We start from the raw sequence: 22232 nt of genomic DNA, 5'->3' as shown, positions 1-22232 counted from the left end.
CGTCCACATAATCTCAGCCGCCATTATCCTCCGTAGTACTCAGAGTTTTTTTTTCCCCAGCATCCCCGGCTCCGCTACGCCTCAGGCACCGTCTTAACAACTTAATTTCGATAGAAAGAAAGGAATTGTAGTAGGGGTAGAGAGAACAGCTAAGAAGAAGGACACTAAAAATAAGATAGCCTATACTCCGTCTTAATTTTTTTTTTTTTTTATTTATTATTTACTGCAATAACATTTTTTGTCATCCCCTCGTATGTCATTTAGATTTTCTGGGTACAAAATGTGAGTCAAAAAAATAAGACCGAGGATGTGAAAATTTTGGCATAGAAATTATTGAATGAACTTGTGGTTAATTTATTGTTAGAATAGTCGAGATGAGAACCTGTGAGATATTTTGGAGGATGGTCCGAGGGCTGTGTTTTGGCGGAAAAATAAAAGGGTAAGGGCTTTAGTTTGATGAGTACAGCGCATAGCAGTGCAGCGCGCGACTTGAATTCTGTTGGTTTTAAACGGAAATGAGCAATGGAGTGACGAAGACGGTTGAGGGTATGGAGACCGACGAGACGAAGAGGAACTGAGCTGAGGGCTATGGAAGGAGAGAGAAAGAAGAGACTGGTTCAGCACGTCTTCATTAGTCCAGCATCCCGGTCACGTCAATGTAATGGCGCGACTGAAAAGACTGTCCGTATATTCGTATGTTAGTATGTACGGGTATAGAGTTAATAAGAAAAAATACCTCATACATATATAAGATCCCACATACTCATTTAATATGTAGTTGTATTGGTTTGTTGGTTCGTTCGTTGAGATTACTCTGGACCGTAGCGTCCTCGCACGCTTTGTAATTTACATGAGCATACACTGACACTTTTTTATGGGATAACCAGCATTGACAATGATGTCTTATTGATGTTGATGGCTTTTCATTTTTTTATTTTTTATTTATTTTACGTAACGTAGAAGTTAAAGATTTTTTTTTTTTTTTTTTTTTTTTTATAAGGAAGTTCTATTATAATTTTTGTCGGGGTAAGAAAAAATTTCTAGTCCTAGGAAAATTATTGTTTTCATTTCGGAATGTTAAATTTTTCTTGCGCGAAGAAATCTTTTTTTTTTTACACGGAAAAATTATTTTTTTTTAAAATGCTATGGTGTCCATAGTAATGTTGGCCACCTGATATAAATTGAAATAAATATATGGAAAAATTATTATGACCGTACATGCAGAGAAATTTTTAGTAAAAATTACAAAAAAAGTTGATACTGAAATTTTTCCCATGCACGTTGTAAAATATACTACTCGATAGCATGTAAATGGAGTGCAATTTCTACTAACAACACAGTAAAAATTAATGATCCTGAAGTTAGCATATGATGAAAAAATTTTGGATTTTTTTTTCAATAAATCAATCAGAAAAAAAAACAAAAAAAAATATGCACATGTAGAGAATTTAAAAAACTACAGGTGCAATTTTTTCAAATTTTTTTTTTCTTTATTAAAAATTATGATACTGAAGTTAGCCGACGTCTAATAATTTTTGAATTTGAAAAAAAATGATAAATTTGAAAAAAAAAAAATATTTGAAAAATTCCACCTGTAGCTTTTTTAATTTTTTACATGTGTATTTTTTTATTTTATTTTTTTACAATTTATTTGTTGAAAAAAAAATTCAAAAATTGTTAATCGTCTGCTAACTTCAGGATCATTAAAAATACGATCCTGAAGTTAGCAGACAATCAAAAATTTTTGGATTTTTTTTTTGAACAATTAAATTTGAAAAAAAAATAAACCAAAAAAATGCACATGTAGAAAATTTAAAAAACTATAAGTGCAATTTTTCAAAATATTTTTTTTTTTATAATTTATTGTTTTAAAAAAAATCCAAAAACTATTGGACGTCGGCTAACTTCAATGTCACATTAAAAATTTAGTTACTCACTAGATGTCCTAGTACCAAATTTTATGGGTAATTTTTACTCAAAAATTATCTGCGTGTTGAATTTCCATTGGTTGCGGTAATTTGTGAAATCATCGACTCTTTCACTGTGCCCACAGTAATTTTTCCATGTGTTCATTTCGATTTCTGCAGATGGCCAACATGCGCTTTACTATGACACCATAGAATTTCAAACGGAATAATTTCTCCGTAGAATCTAGCAAATTACGTTTTTATTTTTGAAAAAATGATAATTTGCTTGAGAAAAAAATGCGGAGGTTTCCATTTACTGCGCAAGTGCAACAATTATAATTATAAGGATGGTATCGTTCGGCGACTTGAGTGTAATGGAGACAAAAGTGCAGACTTAATTTTTTAAGAGAAACTAATTTCCTTTTGTTTGGAACCAATGAGAAATTATAGAGGAACGGTTGGTTTTATTCTTATCCGTATAGTTGTAGATTGTATTGAGTTTTAGTGAATAGAAGCGTAACTTTCCACGGTCATTTTGCGTTTTTGTAATGAACGCTCTTTGGTTGAACGGATACAATTGCCTTGAAGACGCGTCGAATTGACTTTTTGCTTCTTGCCGGTTTTTCTTGCTCTTCTTCGTACTCTTGGGCTTCGGGTTCTTGCGCCTCAGATCCTCGCAAGAACTTCAGCCACATCCGCAAACTGCTGACTTTTTTTTTACCAGAACTGCTGATGCGCTCTGGAAGCTGCCAGGTGAGAAACAGACGGAGAAAATAAAAATATAAACCGCTGAAGTTGGGCTGGGCTTTGAGGATCGGTTTGAAGTGGACCCAATTATGGGATATTTTGCATTCAAATAAATTTGAATATATAAATTTAAAAAAAAAAAGTAATTTATTTTTTTTTGTTTTTAACACAAGATACAAAGTAAATTTTTTGTTACAAATTTTTTTACTTAAAGTATTAATTTATTTTAATGTTAATTGTTAAATTAATTAATTAAATAGAATTGAGTAAAGGAAAATATTTTTTTGTTAATTCAAAGTTGGTAATAAAATTAATTTTAATTACAAAAGACCAAATTTACTTAAAATTTTTTTGTTTGTTAATTAATTTTTTGTAATTTAAATTTATTTTAGTCAAAAAAATTATTTTTGAATTTAAATTACATGAATTTTTTTTTTAAATTAAAATAATTTTTTTGAAAAAATTTTGAAATGAAAATATTTTTCAAAGACAATTAACTTTTTAATTAATTTAATTCTCTGAAAAATTTTGACTCAAAAAAATTTTGACGTTTGGAAATATAATGAAATTCTAAAAATTTTTTTTGTTTCAAAAATTTAAATTATTTTTGAATTACCATTTACCTGTTTTATATTTTTTTACTTAATTATGAATAAAATTGTTTAATAAAATATATCAGTGATCAACACTTTCAATAAATATATAAATAAAAAATAATTTCAATTTCTTAACAATAATAAATTTTGTATTTTTTTAATTATTGTTCAATTAAATTCATTTAATTATTCTCATTACCCAGAAACTAAAGATTGTCCTATTGTAGTTACGACTGTTTTTTTTCATCGTAAAATAAATTTCGTAAATTATTTGAGTTCAAAATGAACGCTAATGAACACTCAATTTTACCATAAAAAATATGAGAAAGGGTTTATGGGTAATTTTAAATAAATGGTTATTCTAATAGAGAAGAAAAATTATTTGATGAAATACAGTTCACCAAAATTTCATCAAATCATTTTTTAATAGTATTCTCTCCAAAAGATTTATGGGTAATTTTAAATAAATGGTTATTTTAATGGAGAAGAAAAATTATTTGATGAAATACAAATAATCAAAATTTCATCAAATAATTTTTTAATAGTATTCTCTCCAAAAGATTCATGGGTAATTTTAAATAAATGGTTATTCTAATGGAGAAGAAAAATTATTTGATGAAATGAAGCTAAAAATATCATCAAATAATTTTTCAATAGTATCCCCTCCAAAAGATTTATGGGTAATTTTAAATAAATGGTTATTTTAATGGATCTGAAAAATTATTTGATGAAATGAAGACTAAAACATTTCATCAAATAATTTTCAGATTCTCTCTAAAAGAACCAGCGAAATTTCCCATTCGAAATTTCTAACCTCAATCTAGCCTCACCGAACTAACATAACCCTCAATCCAGCTGTGCCTCACTGAGTAAAGAAAAGCCTCAATGAGCCTCAAATGATGTTCAAAAAAAAAAGATGTAATTACGAGAGGATGGTTGAACATCATCTTAGGTTCAAAATGCTTTTTTCACTCAGTGAGGCTAGATTGAGGCTTACCTGTGTTCGATGAGTCTCGTCTCGTCAATGAGTAACTGTCCATTTTTTACCCATTAGACGTTATTTTTTTTAACTTAAATTTTATGACATATTTGCAATACTTAACAATACTTAGAAATAAGTATTGCAGATATTACATGTTGTTTATTTACACTGAGAAAGTAATTCGTTAGAGACAAGCACATGAGTTACTTTATGGACAATTTATCAAGGAAATATATAACTGTCAAAAACAATAGTATATTTACTTGAATAAAGTAAAAGTTACTTGAAGTTCCGAATTATATTTCTCAGTGCAAGTTGAAAATTCTTCGTTTCAGTTTTTGCTAACAGTTCTTGTGTTCAAAATTTAGAAAATGATTAAACTTATTTGATATTAATTAAATCCGTATCACACCGTATTAATATAATAAAGAATAATTACAATGACGTCTATATAATAATCACTTGATTTGAAACAGTTAATAAACATTTAGAAGCTCAATATTATGTAAGATGTTCTCGGTCGAGACAAGGGTAAATTTATATATATTTTCATTACAATACGATAAGTTGTAACAAACATTGAATATTTTTATAAATTTATAACCGTATAAGTGTTTGCTCACATATATATTAGTGTTGTTTGCCTACAAATTTTAAAAAAGTTATATCTTTAGTTTCTATTTACACTTTATACAGATTCCTATAGTTACGAAACTCATCTTCCAATCATAGTGTTAATGCAAAATAATTCAAATAAACTTGAAAAATATTTTATTAAATCATCTCTCCCCGACACTAATCTTCAAATAAAAATTCATTCAATTATCGGTATCTATTTTCAATCAATTATCTGACTGTTGTACTGATTTTTGTTATTGGCACATTTTTCAAAATAATTGATGCGTTTTCTGATCCACCATTCGACTTGTTTTTGTTGCATGACTTTATGAGATTTATTGTCTAGAATGGAAGGTATTATAAGCCATATGTTAAGTTTCTATTTTCTACCTCAAGATTTTTAATCTTTTTTTTTATCGTTACTTCAGGGCCAGTTTTCCAAACCGGGTTTCCATTGATATTTTTGGTACATCTATCATAGTACAGTCCTTTTTATTGTATAGACATACCATCAATAACAATTTTAACTCGGTTTGAAAAACTGGCCCTTATCGTGAACGCCCGAAACACAAATTTTTTCAACTTTTCTATCTAAAAATTTACAGGATTTTTTTTTAGATGACATTGAAAATGTGTGTTCGTATAGTGGAGAAAAATATATAACATCTTTTGCTTAAAAATATGACTTACATTTACTAAATTCTTATTGCAATTTCAAAACGCTGTTGAAATTGTGTGAGATCTAATGCACTTAATGATTTGTATTGTTATTTCCTACACGAATATATCAAATATATTCGGGACACTGTACGGTAGTTTACACTTGTGATACTTTTATTTTATTTTTTTGACCGCTCTAATATAATCGTCTGTTTTTTTATTGTTACCTTACTGCCAGTTTTCAAACCGGGTTTCAATAAATATCTCTAGTATATCTATTCTATTATAGTCCATTTTTGTTGCATAGATATACCAGTAATAATTTATACCTGGTTCAAAAACAATTGTTTATTTATTTACTGCAATACATAGTTACTTTTATATTTAATGTTTCTTTTATGAGTTTCAATTCAACGTTTAGTTATGGCGTTGATGGATCAAGAATCAAGGTGCGGATTACTTACGATAGTTGCTATTATTACACTAGCAGCCTTATCAATGATTATTGTACATTGTGATAAGAGGATACTTCAATTAGATGTTTACGGAAGGCTAGTAGTGGACATTCTTATTTCGTTTTTTTGTTTCGCGACTTTTTTCAGTTTCTTCATCGCTACTTTCAGGGCTAGTTTTCAAACCGGACCAATTAATATTTCTAGTATGTCTATGGAGTATAGTAGAGTTTTTTTGCATAGATATACCAGTAATAATAAGTTATATCCGGTTTTAAAAAACTGGCTATTGTGAATGGTCGAAACACAAATTTTTCAATTTTTTCTATTCAAAAAATTTACATGATCGTTTTTTGGATGTAATTGAAAATGTGTGTCGTTAATGTGCTAAGTTAATTTATTATACCTCAGCAATTTAATTTTAAAAAAAATTTTAAGAATTTTTCGAAGTATTATATGGGTTATAAACCTATTATCTTCTAACCTATATATCTCTATATCTCTTTATATCTCTAAAGCGTTTTCTGAATATTTAAAGATGTAATTGAAAATGTGGTTTGTTGAAAGTCCTAGAGTTTATTTATTTTATCTCTGCAATTTTATTTTCAAATAAATATTCACTGTTTTATGAAAATTATTAACTTCCCGCTAAGAACATTTAAAATTTTTTGTTATAAAGCTATAATCTTCTAATGACTTAATTTGTCATTAAAGCGTTTTTTGAATATTTTATTGATGACATTAATTCGTTTTTGGTTAATCCTTTAGTACAGATGTGGTAATTAATGCCTGGTACACTAAAGTAGCTCTGCTTTACTTTAATGTACCAGGAATTAATGACCACATTTGAACCTTGCTCGATTTTCCCGCGTTTTGTCACTCGCACAGTGCGCGCGCTGTGTTAAACTGAGTGCGATGTTGCCAAATCTGCGAGCCCGACACAGTGAAGAACTAGTGTAAGCTTTTGAATAAAGAGCAACTTGGCGACATTGAGGTTCGGACATTTTGTTAAACTTTTTTTACCAACGTAATGTCGCCTGATAGTCCGCTGCCAAATTAATTTAAATTATGGAATTTTTTAATCTTTCAGAATGTCAACGGATTTTTGTAAAGTTAATTATTAATTAATGATGTAACTTCAATTACAAAAAAATATTTCATAGAAACCGTGAGCAATTAATTTTCGGCGACGTGATGAAAGAAAAAAATAATTAAAATTTTCACTTAATTAATTATTAATATTTTTTGAATTTCTATCATTAAATTTCTACAAATAATTTCGAAATAAAAAAGATCGAATTGCTAATAAATACACAAAATGTTATGTCTTCTGTGCGTTAACGCGCACGCGAAAACTTGCTATCTTATGCCAATTTAACATTTTTAATTTTAAATAAATTTGCAAGTTTACCGCGTGACAATCGTGTGCGATAAGTGTGCGTGTAGTTGTTATTATTTTTTTTATAATTTTTTTAAATTAATTAATTTATTTTTGTTTAAACCAACGAAACATAATAACACTAATTAATTGACAATTAATGTCATTACATTTCATTAATCTATTTTTACTTTTAAACGGAAGTGGTTTTAATGCCCTTTTGATGCTTAAATCCTTATTTCTACCAAAGCTGCCCGGAAGAAAAAATTGCAGCGAGAATAAAAAATAAATAATTAATTGTTTAATTACAATTTTTAATTATCAGCTAAATTATATTATTAATTATCAGTAGGTGTTCTTAACTTAATATTTAATTAAACAATTAATTATTTATTCATTTTTTCAGCTCCAATTTAAACAGCTTCGGTTTATTTATTTTTTTTTTTTTAACAAAAACTCAAAATTTTTTTTTTTTTAAATTAAAAAAACCACTTCCTCACTCGAACATTAAATAAATAAAATATTTTTTTTTTTATTTTTTTTTCCGACTGCGCAACGCGTCAGAGTAAACTGACAGTACGTTTTTTTTTCAGACTAGTTTTTATTTACCGACTCTGATATTTTCTATTTTTCAAGACTCATAAGACGTGACCTTGCATCAAGTTGCTGACCTGTTACCTCTGCTAATTTTTTTAAATTTTTTTATTTACTGCTATTTCATATTTTTTTTTATTCATTAATTTTGTATCGAAATTACTTATTTTTTTTTATTGTATTGTATTGTTATTTTTTTTTTAAGCACCATTTTAAAATAAATTTCTTTGTTAATAAAAAATACCGACGTCTCATGAAAGCGGAAAACTAAAAAAAAAATTACAACAATTTAATCTAGTCGATCAAAAATTATTGCAATTTTTTTTCAAATTTTTGAAACCGCGCATGTGACGTTATTACGATGATTATTATTATTGTTATTATTATTATTATTATTATTATTATTAATATTATTATACTTTCTTATGTTAATTAAAGATTTTGAATTTCCTGAACTACTTGTATCACATAACATGCTCAAATATATATAATAACCCCAGAGTACATACTTTCACTCATTGCAATCAAAATAATCATTTTTTTGTTAATTAATTAATTAATTTATGTAATCATTAAATATTAATTTTTAGCACCTGATTTTTTTTTTTTTTCATTAATATTAGACGTATATTTATATTTATATATAATAATAATTTCCTGAGTTCAGTGAGATGTAAATGCATGATATTGATCGAAAAATACATAATCAAAATCATGATAAAAAATATTTAGTAATTTTAGGCGAGTGGGCCGACGGAATAGGGCGCAGTTCAAAAAATTTTTGACCACTGATTTGGATAAAAGTTCAATTTTCTGGTAAAAGAATTCTTTAAACAAAAAATTATTTTTTTGTAATATCGTAAGATTTAAAAAAAAATCTGATTCTGAAAAAAAATTCAAATTTTTGGTTTTTAGTTTTGGTATCCCGTCTTGCCCTACCCCACTTTTGTTTATTTATTTTAAAAATTTAATTTTTACTCTAGAGGTTTTTCCTGTTGTGATGAATTTTTTACAAGGTCGAATTTCCAAATGCGATTGGGTCCTATTTCAGTTACGTAAAGTTCTGTAGCGTTTGGTGAGATCGTCATTGCGTGAGGTTGTGTAAACATCTGTAAAAAAAATTAATTAGTTAATTAGATAATTAATTGCTGTGTTTAATTGAAACTAAAAAAAAAAAAGAATAATAATTACGCCTGAAGTGGGAGCCCAGTGTCCGAAAACAGTTTCACTATTGGGATCCATGATGAATCCTCTGACGGGAATCATAGGCGAAGTAGGTCCATTAACTGCATAAATTGTGTTACCTTGAAAAAAATAAAAAGTTAAAGAAATTATACGTATGCAAGACATTAACTTTTATTTGCTTTAATAGTTTCAAGCTTTAATGCTCATACATTAGAGCCAGAAACATTGTCTATGGAATTACTGGGCACTGTAAGAATAAATGTATACATGTATATATGCGTAAGTGTTATTACATACCATGAGAAGCGACAGCAAAAACTCTACCGAGATCAGGTGCATGAAGCGTTAAGGGTGGTCCTCGCTTATCCTCGTCGTTATCTGGTGGAAAACCTTCACGAAGTGACATACAAATTACCCTCATGTTCTCACGATCAGCTACGCAGACGTCACCCTGCTCGAGGATCGTTAAAGCATGTGGTACTCGGAGAGCTACAAATTCTGGAAAATTATTTTGTAAAAAAAAAAAATGTGATTAGTAATTATTTTTTTAAAGATTTTTTTTTTTACTGACGGTAGGGTTCGAACCCAGTCCGCAAGATTACGGTCGGGGAAATTTTGGTAATTGATAATAATTAGGGGTGTGCGAATATCATTCGAATCGAATATTCGACTAATTCGAATAATTCGAATAGTTCAAATAATTGTCTTGTGCTCTTAAATTAATCGATTTCGATGGAAAAGTTGTCTTGTTCGGGTGTATTTGACTCAATTTGAATATTTTTTTCATAGAACTCATTACTCAAATAATAAAAATTTTATTGTTAAAAAAAGTGTCATCCGGTCATATCTGGAATGAAAAGGTAAATTTCGTATGTTGATTCGAAAATTCTACATAAATTAAATAAAACATGCTACACGGAAAATTTTTTTTAAATTTTCCATGTCAGACAGTCTGCAAGATCTCTTTGAAATTCGATTTTCGAAAATCGGACCGAAACCAATAACTTCCCAAATTTTAGAAAATTTACAATTTTCTTAGCGAGAAGTTAAAAATTTTGATAATTACGACGAATACGAATTCTTCTTTAATTTAATAATTAGTTTATTATTTGGTTTGAATTCAGATTATTCAAAAAATTCGAACTATTAGAATGATTCGAACGATTCGAATGATTCGAATAATTCGTAAATTCGAATATTCGCACACCCCTAATAATAATTAAAATTACCTCCAGGTTGGGGTATAATGTTAATAATATTTCCGAATGGATCGAATACAATAATTCTATTGTTACAGTAGCCATCAGCTACAACTATTTCTCCAGTTTTAGCAACAGCGACAGATGTTGGTTGGCAAAAGTGGTCATTATCTGAACCGGGGGTTAATGCTTCGCCTAGGATCAAGTCAGGGTTTGTTGAACCGGGTGTGAACTAAACAAACATAAATAATTTATTTATTTAAATACTCAGCTCTTTTTTTTTATTATAGACCCATTAACGGCCATGAAAAAATTAGCAGAATATTCTTCTAAGATTCGTCATCATAATTTTTTTTTTTTCCATTTTATCACTAGAAATTTTTTGCATAAATTGGAAATAAAAATTTTCTGAAGTGAGAAAAAATTTTTCTTATTAATTCCATGCAAAAAAAATTATAATCCGCTAATTTTTTTATGGAGGTCAATAACTCAGTAGATAATAATAAAAAATTTACTTTGAATACTTGATGCAGTGCAACGTCTGTTAACCATACATTGCCGCGAGAATCGATGTGAAGTCCATGGGGCAAATAGAACATATTAGAACCCCATGAACTCTCCACCGAGCCGCTTCGTGGGTTTAATGTGAGGACAGTGTCTTGAGTAATAGGTCCTCTAAATGATTCACGGAATTTAAACGTATCGTCAAAGCTCCTTAAAAAAAAAAAAAAAAAAAACAAACCATAGGTCAATAAAATAAAATTTAAATTAAAAAAAAATAAAATTACTTACCCATAATCCCAGGATCTATCAGCTCGATGAAATATCACAGGATTACCTGCAGGATCGACTCCAACTCCAGTTATTTGTCCAACATCTTTGGGTGTTTTCCATATGGTATTTTCTTCAGGATACAGCTGCTGATTCTGTTCATTGATTTTTCTTCCTTTGTCCTGAAGAACCAAAAAAAAAAATTAATTATTTAATTTAATAAAATAAAATAAAATTAATAAAAAATAAAAAAATCTTACAGTCAACAGATCCAGCAGTTCATCGACGACATTCGACAGGAGCTCAGGATTACGATACGGATTAATTACATAACCAGATACTAGTCCAAGGAACAGTAAAAAGATACAGATTACGATACTTTTTTCTTTCCTTGCACTCATGATCGTAGTTTATCAGCAACTGGTGACAACTCCCAGATATTTAACTGGGTCTGGGGATCTGCTGTGACGCAGATCGCTTTCAAAGGACTAGTCAATTCTGGTGCGATCAATAATGCACGCAGGCGCTCAATTACTTATCCAAAATGTACCTTGGTATCGTTGATTTATAATTTAGCTGTATTATTTCGATTACTATTTAGACAAGTAAAGTAATTAAGACAAGTGATTTAGTGGTAATTAGTTAATTTTAAAGATAATTAATGAGCTGATGAATTTTTATTTTAACGAGAAGATTTTAGTGTCGCAGACATTGGTCTCAAGAAGACAAAGACATCCATGGCAGTCTTTTTCTTCTTGAGCTCAATGATGATGATCAAGAGAGGTAGTTAATTTTTTTTTTCTATAATGATAAAATATATGAATCAGTAATTAGAAATGAATAAATTAAATTTTTCTTTTAATTTATTTATAGTATCAACTTACAACAAATTGATGAATAAATGTAATTCCCAAATAAATTTTCGTCGAAAACCAGATAATTGAATTTGAATATGAAAAATGAAATTCATTTTTAAAAATAAATGGGATTGAATTTTTGAATAAAATGTATTTTTAAAAAAAGTTATAAGTTAATAAATTATTGATATATTTATAAACAAATAAAAAACTAAGAGTGGCAGTTGGTGAACAAGCTGCGCCATGGATTGTTCGTGACCAACTGCACTCGGTCCAGAATCAGATGCAACCCACCAAGCCCTTGGTTCTTCCGGAAAATCCAGGAGCTCAGTTTAATCGATACTATTGCGCAGGAGTATTTTAGCTCGATATTTAATGCAATTTGTTGTTTAAAAAATTTATTTGAATATCGAGTAGTTTTATTTAGTTTTTTAGCTCAAAAATAATTATTATTTTATCACTTAATTTTTTTTGGAAATATTTTATTTAGTTAATTAGTGCGAGGGTAATTGATGCACTGGTCACGTGATTTTATGCACTTGGCACCCGTCCAGGGTCTTTCCAAGGACATCAAGGCGATCAATAGAGCTCGGGATCTAGAAACATCTCCCACTGCAATTTAATTGTTTTGTTAATTTTTTTTATTTGTATTTATATCGAAAATTGTATGGAAAAATTATTTTATTTAATAATTTGAATTTTGAAGTAAAATATGATCCTGAAGTTTGGAGACGATTTACAATTTTTGGATTTTTTTCAACATTTTCATTTAAAAAAAAAAAAAAAAAAAATGCACATGTAGAAAATTTAAAAAACTATCGGTGCAATTTTTTGAAATATTTTTTTTTTTAAATTTATGGCTTTAAAAAAAAAATCAAAAGATTATTAGACGGCTAATTTCATGATCCTGAAGTTAGCAGACAGTTAAAAATTTTTGAATTTTTGTTTGAACAACTTAATTTAAAAAAAAAATAAAAATAAAAAAATACACATGTAGAAAATTTAATAAACTATAGGTGCAATTTTTTCAAATATTTTTATAATTTATTGTTTAAAAAAAAACCTAAAAATTATTGGACGTCGGCTAACTTCAGTATCATCTAATTTCAGTACCAAAAAAATTTTCAAAATCGGTTTGTGCTGACGCGGATTATGATCTTGCACCGTTTTTTCGTCCACATCGACGATTAATAGTAAAATTAGTGAATTTTAAAACAATTTTTATAAGACTGATAATTTTTTTTTTTAGTTTTTATTTAACTCTTACATTTGTAATTAACAATAAATTATTTTTACTCAATGAGTAAATTAATTTTATTAAAATTTGATACATAACAATAGACAAATTTATTAACATGATGAATTTTAGAACAAATCACAGGCAGTGTACGTTAAGATCACGTACTAAGCATTTTATCCAAAGGATAATTATTATTCTTAATTATACATGCATTTAAATTATGATTAAGTTTGAAAGACAGGGTAGTTTATTAGTATAATTAAATTATGTGATTATTGTTTTGATTATCGGAAGATTCATATGAAATAATTTTTTTTCGCGTTTTATTTATCAGCTTCTGTTGCTATCGACATTTCCGGTTGTGTCCATATATAGCCAGTGAGTGTTATGCTGCATCGAGCGTCATAATATTTTCCTGGTGCACGGCAGTAAGAATATCTAGGACAGCGACAACGAAATTTGCTGTGAAATTCTTCTTTGCATACTTCATTCCACCAACAAGTTCTCTATTTATTATAAATAATTTTTTATTAATATTCCATATGACAGAAAATTTAGGTGTCACGACTAAATATTTTACCCTAATATTTTGTCATTAGATCTTTTGTCGTCAGATATTTTGAATTAGTTATTTAGTCATGTAACCAAAATTTATTTACACCCCCATTTATTAATTAAAACAAAACTGATTGCATTCAAATAAAAAAAAAATCGTAAGAAATATTTAAAAAAAAAAAAAATTCTCTATTTATTGTAATAAATTTTTTTTAAAATTTCCCATACATAAAAAATTTTATTCAAATTATATTTACACCCTAATTTATTAATTGGGGCCCAATGGGGCATTCCCAATAGGAAAATCTTTATGAGGGCCCAATCAGAACCCAATCAGAAAATCCCAAACAAAAATAAAATAATTAATGGTCAGTATTTTCCAACTGGGTCTTAAGTGGGGCCTAAGTAGGAAATCCTAGTGTAAAAATAAAAAATTATCGTCAATATTTCCCAATTGGGACCTGAGTGGGGAATCCCAACGTGAAATAAACAACAGAAAATAAAAAGCAGCTATAATTGCTATGATACTGAAGTTTGCCGACGTCTAATAATTTTTGAATTTTTTTAAAAACAATAAATTAAAAAAAAAAAATATCACAAAAATTGCACCTGTAGCTTTTTAAATTCTCTACATGTGCATATTTTTAGTTTTTTTTTTTTTAAATTAAATTGTTGGAAAAAATGATTCAAAAATTCTTTAGTGTCTGCTAACTTCAGAATCGTATAACTGCTTACATTATAGAAAAATTTTTCCCAAAAAAAAAATAATTATAAAATTTAAAAATAATTACTTCTGCTAAATATCCTCGTACACTTTGGTCGCTATAATTTCTTTTAGTAATAGTATGTCGTGAGTTTATTAGATTTATCGTTAGTAATAAAATAAATAAGAGTAAAAATCGTTTTACAAATGCATCCTGAAAAAAAAAGTATGATTATTAATAATAATAACAGTGGCGGGGTATATTGTAAAAAATTTCAGAGTGAACGCGGATTAAATCCGGAACAGGTGACTGTTTTTTTAATCCTCGAAGTGAAATTTACTCCGAATCTGAGTAAAACCGCCTCCTATTTACTTCATATACGGAGTGATTTTTTCTACTCGGAATTGGAGTCACTCTGAGTTACGGAGTGAATTTGGATTCAAATAAAATCCGGGTTCACTCCTGATTTTTTACAGTGTATTGATTTATATTGACAATGAAAAAAAAAAACTATTGATTGATATAGATATATTATTACATCACTTACACTATCCGCCATACTTTAAAATCCTTTATAGCGCAAACTCCTTGTCCTTGTGCGATAACATTTGTTATCGAGCTCACATTAAAACCACCTGACAAATAATCTCTTCTGTATTAGTACTAGTAATAATATATATGTCCAAAAAAATATATGTCGACTTTTCAGTTAAACTTAATATATTTTTTGCTCCATTACTACGTCGCCGGAAAAATTGAGAGAAAAGTCAACACTTTTGCAACGAAAAGTCGAAGGATACGGGCATGCGTATTGATATTCATAAAATTTTTATTTTAATTATTAATTACACTTTTATTAATATTATTTATTATTAATTTAATTTTAATTATTAAGGGAGAATTTTTTTTCAATTAATTACGCAGTAAATTAAATTAATTATATTTTTATAATGGGAATAAATTTAAACCGTAAATTTAATTAGACGTTTTTTTTGGAAAGTAATCAAAGGATTGCAAATTATATTTTGAAAATTTTTGACTCAAATTTTGAAAATTGTAATGGGAAATAAAATCTAATTCTACATTTAATTTATGAAAGATTTTTTAAAATTTTTAAATATTTTACAAAAGCCCGCGAAAAAAATTTGCGTAATTTTTAAAATCGCTCTTAGTTTTTGGTCATTTGAATAAATCTATGGTCGAAAAATTGTGAGAAATTATTTAAAAATTCCAAAGATAATTTATCAGTAAAAAAATAAATAACATTTCTATCATTGGAATCTAAAATGTCATTCAATTCGAATACTCGTGATCTATTAATCCGATTTCTGTTTTATCGGAATCTGCATCTTGTACAAACATCAGTTCAAAAATTAAAAACTTTTCGGATTTTCAAATTTAAAAATCCCGCGCTGCGCGTTACTAACTTTCGCGCATGCGCGTATAAACGACCTTGACCAGTGACAGAATTAAAAAATGGCGGCTTCTGTTATTCTACGCTACGGTTTACATGTTGAGAAAATGAATTCCGGACTCTTAATTAAAAATTGTATCACTAAATTATCTGGTACCGAGTAAGTAAATCTCAACTTTTATTTGCAAATATCAAAATTTTTTTTTTGCGCTCAGTTATTTTTTCCCAAAATTTATAACCTAACTTACGTAAGGTTCAGTTACCAGCTGATTTAAAAAATTTTAATTTTATAAAATAATTGACACTTAGATAAAAAATATGACACTATTCAGCAGACAATTATCAATTTTTGGATTTTTTTTCAACAAACCATAAAAAAAAAAACTGAAAAAATGCACGTAGAAAATTAAAAAAACTACAGGTGCAATTTTTTTGAATATTTTTTTTTTTTATAATTTATCGTTTATTAAAAAATCCAAAAATTATGAGACGTCAACTAGTGTCAGTATCGTAAAATAAATTGACATGTTTTTTTAGATGTACTCGAGCTTTGTCACTGAGTTCCACTAAATTAGACAGAGCAAAGCAACCAGCCCCGATACCAAAAGATGTCCATAATTTACTGACAAGTCCAGAGGCTGAAGAGCTCAGACGTGCGGATCGTCGTCAGCTGATAACAATTGATGAGCCAGATGATGTTTCGATTTTATCTGGGGTACCCGAAGATCACATAAAAAACCGCACAGTTCGTATTTACCAACCAGCTAAAAATGCAATGCAGTCTGGTACAGATAATATAAACTTCTGGCAAATTGATTTCGATAACCGCGAACGCTGGGAAAATAATTTGATGGGCTGGTCGTCAACGTAAGTTATTATTTATGAGTGTGATCGTAGCAGACATCAGACAAATTTAAATTATAAATAAATAGAGTAAATAATTAATAAAATGAAATTAAAAAAAAATGCACTTATTAATTTTAAAATTTTTTAAATGCGCAATTTTTTAAAATTTCATTTTATTACTTATTTACTCTATTTATTTATAATTGTAAATATGTCTGATGTCTGCTCTGATGTCGCACTCATTATTATTTAGTGTATAATCTCATCATTAATTAATTAACTAGCCGACCTGGTTATCTTTGGCGATCTGGGTAATTTGGACCAGTCCTTAGACTAGAAGAAAAATTTATGATCCTGAAGTTAGCAGATTAAAAATTTTCAAATTTTGTTTTCAACTTTCCAATAAAAAGAAAAAAAAATTTTTAAAAATACACATGTAAAAAATTTAAAAAACTATAGGTGCAATTTTTTAAATTTATCGATTTTTAAAAAATTCAAAATTTAATAGACGTGGGTTAACTTCAGTATCATAGAAAATCAACTGATTTTTTAATGTGATCCTGAGGAGCCAAAGTTGTCGAGGTTGACTGAGATTCTAAGATGTAAATAAAATAATTTATTTGAATTTATTAGTGGGGATCCAATGTCGAATCTGAAAGTTGATTTCGCATCGGTGGATGAAGCTGTAGACCATTGTAAAAAAATGAAATGGAATTATTTTATTCAAAAGCCAAATGTTGATAATCCTAAACCTCGCTCGTATGGTGCAAACTTTTCCTGGGACAAACGTACACGGGTAACAACTAAGTGAGATAGTAAATAATAATAATAATAATAATTAAAGAATTATTAATTAAATTTATTATCGTAATTATAATAAATTGTAGTGTACTGATTAATAAATTATACGTATTGTATTAAGTATTTATATTTTTATTTGTATAAAAATATATATCTCTTAGAATATGAAAAATAAGTATTTCATGTTGGTACGTATTTTAAAAGGCATTAATTAATTGACTGATTAATTGCCAAATTTTTATAATCATTAATTAATAAAATTATCAAATAATGACTTAGTTAAAATTTATCAATTTTTTTAGTACTCAGTAATTGAATAAATAATAATTGGCGCTAATTTTTTCATAAATCATTAGCAGTAATGCTTGTACTTAAATATGATTAATTATATACATTTTATTATTTCCATTGATTCATATTTTCGAATTAATTAATTATTTCTTAATAAAAAAGTAAACAATAGTGTCAGATTTGTTTATAACATTGACATTTTGAATATAGCGCCCTCTTTAAAATTACGCGGGAGAATTTAAAATTAAATTTTGACAATAAATGAATGTTTATATCAAATAAAATTTGAAAAAACAATATTATTATTGTTAAAATTTTGATCCATACTTATAATTAGTCAACAAAAAATTTTAATCAATAATTTTGTTTTTGAATTTACTCACTCTTCCCACCATTTTTGTTTTCCGCTGCCAGTGCTAGTACATAAGCATTAAGAAATAAATAAATTAAACACATAAGCACTCACTAAAACAATTCAATTATCACTACTAATTAAACACAAAATTATCACAATCATTTAATTATATTATTTATAATAAAAGAAAACACATTTTATTATTTTTATTCCCGTTTAAAAATTCCGACAGCAAACATGGCGCTAAATAACGCGAGAGCCCCGAGAGCTAAGCCGGCATTGAATTTAATTTATTTAATAACTCACACGCACTGACACACAATTAAATATCTTAAAATATTTCTTATTACAAAAACAATAATTTAAAAGTAACATTAGATTTATAATAAAGCGAAACGATAATTCAATGAATTATTTTAAAGAGTATAGACGAGAACGACACCGAGACGCTCGGTTTAGCGGGAGACTGGCACCGAGTACTTTGAAAGAAGTCAAGGCGCATGCGCAACCGAATTTTATTAGTACTGCGCAGGTCGTTTCCAACTGACGCCACAACTACGCAACCGTTGTGTATCCAACTTCACTCCACCACCATCTCAGAAATTCGGACTCTTTTTAGCTGGTGAATAAATAATTAAAATTTACGGTTTTTTCGTTTAAATAAATTATCACTCGTGTTTCTAAACATTCTTGACCACTCATAGGTCATTTTGTGATAATAATTTAACCAGTGCTCGAAACATGAATAGTCGAAAAAATAATTTAAATAATTCGCTGCATCTTTTTCATTGTTCAGCTACCGGCGTTCGTTGTCGTTCGCTACATAAATTTATAATCCGTGTAAGTGACTTTTATTAATTATTATTTATAAACAGAAGTGTTCAAAAGTTATCAGTGATCATTAGTGTGTAGTTTAAAATTGTTTTTATCAAGTGATTGGTGTAAAAATAATTTTTTTTTTGCCGCCATTTTGAAAAAATTTATTCAAATCATTTTTTAAATTATAAATGCATTCGAAAATGCTCTGGCTCAGCTCTAGTCAAGCGTTGTTATATAGCGAGAGCTTGAGCTAGAGCATTTCCGAATGCACCCATGATTTAAAAAATAATTAGAATAAATTTTTTAAAAATGATTACATTTTAATTTTGAAATTTCGCGCCAAGATGGCGCTACTGCGCGTCACTGTATTCGAGATTCAAATTTTTGCGAAAGTGGGGGTGGTCGATGAATCGATTGCTTTGTATCAACTGACGGTTCGATAGTGGCAGTCAGTATCATCGAAAATGGCAGTAGTGGTTTAGATCCTTCTTTACGTTTGAATTAAAACACAGTATTGCAGTTACGTCGTATAATTATCCATAAAATTCGTTGCTCATAGTCATTATTTAATTAAATTGTGCAGTGTTTGTAAAATGTAAATTGTGCAAAGGGCTCAGTGCTAGTGTAAAGTGTTGTGTTCAGTGCTAGTGCAGAGTCTTGCTGATGGCTGATGCTGACGCTGAAAACTTCCAAGTTCCTGAGCAAAATCATCTGGCATCGTCTGGTGGGGAAATAGCAGTTAAGTGACGTTTTTTAGCTGCAATACACTTGGAGCAATTTAAATTAAATCTCCAAGTGTATTAGGACACCCTTCTGCATATTATTTCCCCGCCAAGGTTTGTTCAAACACTAAAGTGTTTTTTTTTTATTTAATGTTTAAAATATTTTTCTATCATAATTTGTCGCCATTTTGTTTTAACGTATAAATTTTAATTTGTCTCCAATTTTTAATAATTTTCGGAATTTTTTGAAATCGATAAATTATAACAAAAATAAAAAACAAAAATATGCGTATGTATAAAATTAAAAATGCTATATATGCGTTTTTTAAAAAATATTTTTGTTTTTTTTCATTTTATCCTTTTTAAAAAAAAATGGAAATTATGAGACGTCAGCTAACTACTGTTTCATTTTTAAAATGTTTTATTAATTTTGATCTCTGATTATCATCCGGGATCATTTCTGAGACTCTTTCAATGCTGAATAATAGAAAATACTGGAGGAAAAAAAATTATTAAATTCCTAGACTCTCGAAAAAACTCTTCGAGCTCGAAAAGAGCGGGAAGTTTTGGCGCCGGCGCGCGGGGTCAACTGATTTCATAAATTTTGAATAGATTTTTTCTTATTATTTTTCACTAGTCAAGTTTTATAAAATAATTGCTTAGTGAAATTTGTGCAAAAATAATTTCCGGCCCTCCTCCGTTTAAATGAAGCTTCTGATAAATTTTTCTTAGGAATTAAATTAATTAGTCATTTATTTAGATATTTTAATTTCAATTAGTAATTTTAACTTCACGTCAATCTATAATATTATCTGATATATATTCCTTTAACTTTTTTTCGCAAACCGCAATTTCAAAATTTCAAATTTTGCCGCGCAAACGAAGCCTTTAAAATTCAAATTTCCAGGATAATTAAATTAATTATAAAAAAAACAACAAAATTCAATTTCTTTTATTTATTTATTCTTTATGTGTTTTTTTTTATAATATAATAATAAATAATAACTATGATATAACAATGAACGGATGAATATGACAATGAATATTCCATAAATAATTAACTATTTCTTTATACTTAAAGAAAAAACCATTAAGCAAAGACGATAATATTATTTCCTTACTCTAGATAATTAATAAATCTCAACCTCATTTATATATTTTTCCATTATCATAATAATATTAATAATAATAATCACTATTAATATCATTATTATTAATATAATTATCATTAATAATTACATAATATTTAAAATTTATTTCGCATCCAAGTTGCACTCGTAATTACACAATTATTAAAGTATAAGTACAGTAATTAATTTATTTATTCATTATTTATAATTAACTACCGCGCACAGTATTGCTGATTTATTTTATTATTCGTTTATCATCAAAACTTTATACTTAATCATTTAATCTTTTATTCATAAATTAAAATCTTCTCTTGCTATTAATTATCTCAAACTAATTAATAAATAAATAAATAAACAGTAGCTCAATTATGGTAAAAAAAAATTCAAACGTTAATCAGAAAATTCTAAACAATTAATTTTTTTTTTAATTAAAATTGATATCGGAATTAATTTTTTATCACGCAAATCACAGACAAACTTGTGCATTCACTCGCCATTAACAATATAACAAGGACAATATATTCATATATTTATATATTAGTATTTTATCTAATAATTAAATATGATAGTAATTAATTTAAATAATTAATTAAACTATTTTGGTTGTATTGAGGAATTAATAAGAGGAAGGCTTGAAGAATGCACGTATTTTTGTCCGTAAACCGATCGAGTATTAAATATATATCACAAGCCAACAAGAATTCATATATTTTTTAATTATTTATCTACACATGCTTGAGCTAATTATTTATTATTTAATTCCGTGTTGTACATAATTTTGATAGTATGTACAGCGAAAATTATTTGACGACTGCGTTAATGATAAATTATTTATTTAAATAAATATGAAAAATTAAGATGATCCGAAAGTTACCAGACAATCAAAAATTTTTGGATTTCCTTTGACCAAATAAATTAAAAAAAAAAAAAATAAAAAAATGCATCTAGAAAATTTAAAAAACTCTAGGTGGATTTTTTTAAAACATTTTTTTTTCAATAATTTGTCGTTTTTGAAAACATCCAAAAATTATCAGACGTCGGCCAACTTCAGAATCATATAATCAAGTTGCTAATAATATTTTAATTTGAACTCGCGTATTAATTTTTTTATTTTATAACTTTTGTTTATTTTTGAAAATTAATTTTTGTGAGAAAAAAAATAGCGTGATAAATATTTTCATTCACACGTGCATGACGTTTGTTTACATATTTATATACATTTACACAGAACAAAAAAAATTATCGATGAAAAGTAAATATTCTTGATTAGAGAAAATTTTTTTGAATCCTCAATTTTCCGGGATAAAGTGAAAATTTTCGCTGACCGACAAATTTTCTTGACTCAAGAAAATCTTTACTTAATTCCCGAAAACGTTTGTATTTCAAAATATTTTCTTGACTCAAGATAA

At 27.7% G+C, this 22232-nt stretch overlaps 3 protein-coding genes across 4 annotated transcripts; 1 reads left to right on the top strand and 2 right to left on the bottom strand.

Annotated features, from left to right (window-relative positions):
• Window positions 1-3931: 3931 nt before the first annotated feature.
• LOC130668064 (peptidyl-alpha-hydroxyglycine alpha-amidating lyase 2-like) lies at window positions 3932-12228 on the bottom strand. 2 transcript variants are annotated; one of them, XM_057470086.1, is made up of 8 exons: window positions 11974-12228; window positions 11350-11890; window positions 11111-11271; window positions 10834-11032; window positions 10349-10550; window positions 9417-9617; window positions 9126-9238; window positions 3932-9043 (listed from the first exon to the last, which is right to left on the bottom strand). In XM_057470086.1, the coding sequence occupies exons 2-8, from the start codon at window positions 11488-11490 to the stop codon at window positions 8909-8911; spliced, it is 1152 nt and encodes a 383-aa protein (XP_057326069.1). In that variant the 5' UTR covers window positions 11491-11890; window positions 11974-12228; the 3' UTR covers window positions 3932-8908. The 2 variants fall into 2 exon arrangements, with proteins under 2 accessions (XP_057326069.1, XP_057326058.1); XM_057470075.1 differs by having other exon boundaries at window positions 11350-11682.
• A 1261-nt stretch (window positions 12229-13489) lies between these two features.
• Window positions 13490-15239, bottom strand: LOC130665926 (uncharacterized). Its single transcript, XM_057466557.1, has 3 exons — window positions 14993-15239; window positions 14533-14658; window positions 13490-13692 (listed from the first exon to the last, which is right to left on the bottom strand). The coding sequence occupies exons 1-3, from the start codon at window positions 15002-15004 to the stop codon at window positions 13510-13512; spliced, it is 321 nt and encodes a 106-aa protein (XP_057322540.1). The 5' UTR covers window positions 15005-15239; the 3' UTR covers window positions 13490-13509.
• Window positions 15240-15859: 620 nt separating this feature from the next.
• On the top strand, window positions 15860-17626 carry LOC130664025 (NADH dehydrogenase [ubiquinone] iron-sulfur protein 4, mitochondrial). Its single transcript, XM_057463677.1, has 3 exons — window positions 15860-16019; window positions 16397-16726; window positions 17339-17626. The coding sequence occupies exons 1-3, from the start codon at window positions 15922-15924 to the stop codon at window positions 17514-17516; spliced, it is 606 nt and encodes a 201-aa protein (XP_057319660.1). The 5' UTR covers window positions 15860-15921; the 3' UTR covers window positions 17517-17626.
• Window positions 17627-22232: the final 4606 nt, after the last annotated feature.

This window comes from Microplitis mediator, chromosome 1, assembly GCF_029852145.1.
Source record: "Microplitis mediator isolate UGA2020A chromosome 1, iyMicMedi2.1, whole genome shotgun sequence".
NCBI classification, from domain to species: Eukaryota; Metazoa; Arthropoda; class Insecta; order Hymenoptera; family Braconidae; genus Microplitis; species Microplitis mediator.
This window is presented reverse-complemented; position numbering and strand designations above follow the sequence as displayed.